The sequence below is a fragment of the Buceros rhinoceros genome, unplaced genomic scaffold (assembly GCF_000710305.1).
Source record: "Buceros rhinoceros silvestris isolate BGI_N320 unplaced genomic scaffold, ASM71030v1 scaffold17618, whole genome shotgun sequence".
In the NCBI taxonomy this organism is placed as follows: domain Eukaryota; kingdom Metazoa; phylum Chordata; class Aves; order Bucerotiformes; family Bucerotidae; genus Buceros; species Buceros rhinoceros.
The window spans coordinates 3,322-6,923 of record NW_010425293.1 but is presented as its reverse complement, the minus strand read 5'-3'; the positions used below and the strand labels follow the sequence as shown (position 1 = coordinate 6,923).

Below are 3,602 nucleotides of genomic sequence, written 5' to 3'. Positions count from 1 at the left end.
CCCGGGCGGCTACGGGGCCTGCCTCTTTGCTCGGGTGTTCACTGCCAAGCCTGGGTTTAAAGGAACCCCAGGCCCCTGCAGAAACCCCTGGCTCCTCTGCCTGGACTTCCGCAGTGTCTCTGGGTACTGAAGAACAGGTACCAGTACAGCTGTTGTGTTGGTCTGCAGGTTTATTGTGGAGCAGGTTTACCTTGAGAGTACAGAAAATGAAGAAGCAGGTGAAATTCCAGAGCTGTGGCAGACTGTGCCTCTCACCGGCTACACTCAGCTAGGCAGGCAACACACAATCAGTAAATACTCCAAACATAAGTCACAGGCTTTGGGCGTTTCTGCTAAATCGTGGCTGGGCAACATTTGTGTCACCCCCTCACCCTCCCGGTGCACAAAGGTGGACTTTACTGGATGTTTCCAGAGTATTGATCACTGCACCGAGCAGATGAAACACTGACCCGCACCGCTGAGCACCGGGGGAGCGTCCCAGCCGACACCAACCACCACAGCAGTGAGGACCAGGCGAGAAGGGCAGAGAGCGCTGCAGCGCGACGGGATGTTCAGCACCTGGACTATTTGCACTGAGAAAACTCCGTGAAGTCCTTGGTAACAGAAACCCTGGGTCTGAAAATTGTGGGTTACCCAAGGTGCAACTGAAATTAATCTTGAGAGGTTTTTTCACATAGGATGCTCTGCTGTGGTTAACACTCTGGAAGCAGACTGCTGTGACAGATTTCCTAAGAGGCCCAAACAGGCCTCCCTCCCTGTCTCGATGCTGTTTTCTGCCAAACCCGGCTTCTCTTTCTGCCAGGTATCCCACCACAGTCAGAGGTTTGCTTTTTCCTCTCCCCCTTCTAGTTGGCTTGCTCATTCTAACACGGTTTCCAGTCTTTTGCTGTGATCTGCGTCGACAAAGTGCCTTATCATGCAGTTCTTGACCACAGAACAAGGACAAACACAGAGTCTGACATACCTTTACACAAATAATTAATCCTGCAGGTGAGTATTTGGTGTAAGAAATTAGCTTAATACAACAAAACGATCTGGGCTGCTTCAAAACTGACCAGTTTCTGTGAAGCAGGTTACAATTCCCGAGGTCAGCTGTGAGCATCCGGTGCTTTAGGGAAGAAAGTTTGAATGAGCTGCACAAAAACTCGTAACCGCTTTCCTCTGCCTCTCAAACACCTTTTCCTAAGGTCCTTCAGAAAGACAGTCAGAAGGCTGGACATCTTCCCTCAAAAAAGGAAAACATGCCTTGGGGTATTTTAAGTTTTCTTTATATTAATAGCCCAAAGAACTAACAAATGCAACAAGCAGAAGCAGCAACTGTCAAGTTATTAACGATTTGTATTACGTTTAGAGGTTTCTGCAGATGTTTTTCCTGTAGAAGATGTTAGTGTTGTGAATAAAAGCTCATCCTTCAGTTTGGGGGCATCTGGTATGACAACTAGTCAAGCACCAGACATCAGCCTTGCAGAACAGTTAGACTGGGGAGGAAACCAAATGCCTGCTAAATACTAAAAAGGAGGCAGAAGGGCAAACGCAAATTTTTAGCCATCTGCAGACAGAGACAGATTTTAAACTCCAAAGAAAGCAGAACCTGATCTTTCCACCAAAGACCAGTCAACAGTAACTGTGCAAAGAGACTTGTCTGAGAGGACACCAGTATTAGTCACTGCTACTCTGGACATTTTTCATCCCCGTTACATGGCACACAGCTACAACTCCCCAAACGTCAACAGAAGCAGCAGGGTTACTACAGAAAAGTTTTAGTTAAAAATACACATTTTATTTCAATGTGCCAATAAAAAAGTCCCACATTTTCATATCACAGGAAGTTAGTTCATACAATAAAAAGAGACCTGTGCTAGTCTACTGGTGACTAACTCAGAAGACCCAGATCATGCCAAATTTTAGTTGATATACTCTTCTATCTACATTCTTACATTTACAAAGACACCACAAAATCCCTTATAATAATGTAAGCAAAATAACTTTCTTCCTAAAAGATTAACTTCATAACTTTAATCCATTCTCTCAGGACTCGCGCTTCTTTGAGGGCTTCCTGACGGTGAGCGACTGAAAGGAAAGAATCCACAATTAACAACATTTCAGTAGCCATTTGGGATCCACAACCACAAACACAGGAAAAAAGCAGCAGGGGGGACCTAGACGACTCCAGCATCCTTTGAGCACTGGGTTTTAATAAAATAATCAATCACTACTGACAAAGTTAACGGGCTGATTGAATATTAAAAGTAATATTACATATGTAATATGTTTTCCTCTACTGCTATTTTTGTTATCATTCCAAAGTCATCTAAAGTGCACTGCTAACAGCAACTTTCACGGAGGCAGGACACGGCCTCACTGCTGTGATAAAGCAGCTTGTCAAATGTTGTGGTGGTCACTCAGTACTTCTGAGCATTTACTCAAGTCCCTTGGGATTGTTCACACAGACACATTTTTAAAGGAAGCAAACCTAAGGGTAGAAGTTCTCCGAGTGTGTAAAAAAAACCAAAAGAAACAACTTGCAGGGCAGAAAGATCCCCAAGGCAAGGGGCGCATTGTGGCAGCAACACAGCTGCTCTTACTAGGACGTATATATCCCCACCCTGCAAACCCTGAACTCTGTGGCTGTAAAAATGAACTATTAAAGAATTCCGACTAGGGGAAGAACGCCGCCGACGCTGGCTCTAGGGTCCCCAGTAGGAAGTCTCTGCAATAGAGCTGTGAGGGCACTGAAATGAGCGCAGGAGCAGACAGGCGACAGGTAACACTGCTGTGTAGGTAACCAGTGAGTATCCTAAAGAATTATCACCGTATACGTGTCACCCAAGATAAACCCACAATCACAACGTTATTTCTGTCAGAGGCCTCGGCAAAATACCTCCCCGGTACTTCCCTACAAGCCGCAGTCAAACTGCCTGGCAGAGGTCACTGCAGATACTAAAATGCCAGCTCTGGGGGTTCTACGTTATTAGCAGGGAGATCAACCCACCTTCTCTTTGGAGACGGCGACCGGGACTTCGACCGACTGCCAAAACAGAATATCAATACGGCTTGAAGGTCACACGGAAATTTTACATGCAAAAAACCAAGCATCTGAACAACGGCACGGTTACAGGGCCCTAGCCAGAAGCTCTGGGAAACGGCAAGATTTTCCAGTCAACCTTTACTTGGACAGAGATTCTCAATTCACTGAGCGTGGAGATTAGTTGGAGCAACTGTCTTCAGAAGACAGGACAGGAAGGCAAGGGGTAGTGCTCGGGTGAGGCTTTGAGAAAAGAAACGTCACCACAGACTCCTGCTGTTTTATCAGGAGCACTAATGAAGCGGAAGCCCTCTATCCCTTTATCTAGCCACCCAAATGCTGAATTCGAGATGGGACTGCGGACCAGCCCTGGGCACTTACTTCTTAGCTGGGGAGCCCGATTTTGATCTGCCGTGAGACCTGGACCTACAACGAGAGGAATAAACACAGCTCAGCAGGGAAGCTGTTAGCACACACGTTCCCACCTTGAGACAGGACGATTCACACGAAAGGTGCGACAACTGTCACACTGAACAACCAGAATCTCCCAAGTTTCCAGGGTTTTTCCTGCGAAGTT

At 46.4% G+C, this 3,602-nt stretch overlaps 1 protein-coding gene across 1 annotated transcript in view; it reads right to left on the bottom strand.

Moving 5' to 3' along the window:
* Positions 1-1,763: 1,763 nt before the first annotated feature.
* Positions 1,764-3,602, bottom strand: part of SRSF7 (serine/arginine-rich splicing factor 7) — a gene marked incomplete at its 5' end in the record, with an annotated part of 5,139 nt that continues 3,300 nt past the window's right edge. Inside the window, 3 exons of the mRNA XM_010141085.1 lie at positions 1,764-2,070; positions 2,993-3,028; positions 3,407-3,451. Of these exons, the coding sequence (XP_010139387.1) occupies positions 2,016-2,070; positions 2,993-3,028; positions 3,407-3,451 (136 nt within the window). The remainder of the gene's footprint in view (positions 2,071-2,992; positions 3,029-3,406; positions 3,452-3,602) is intronic.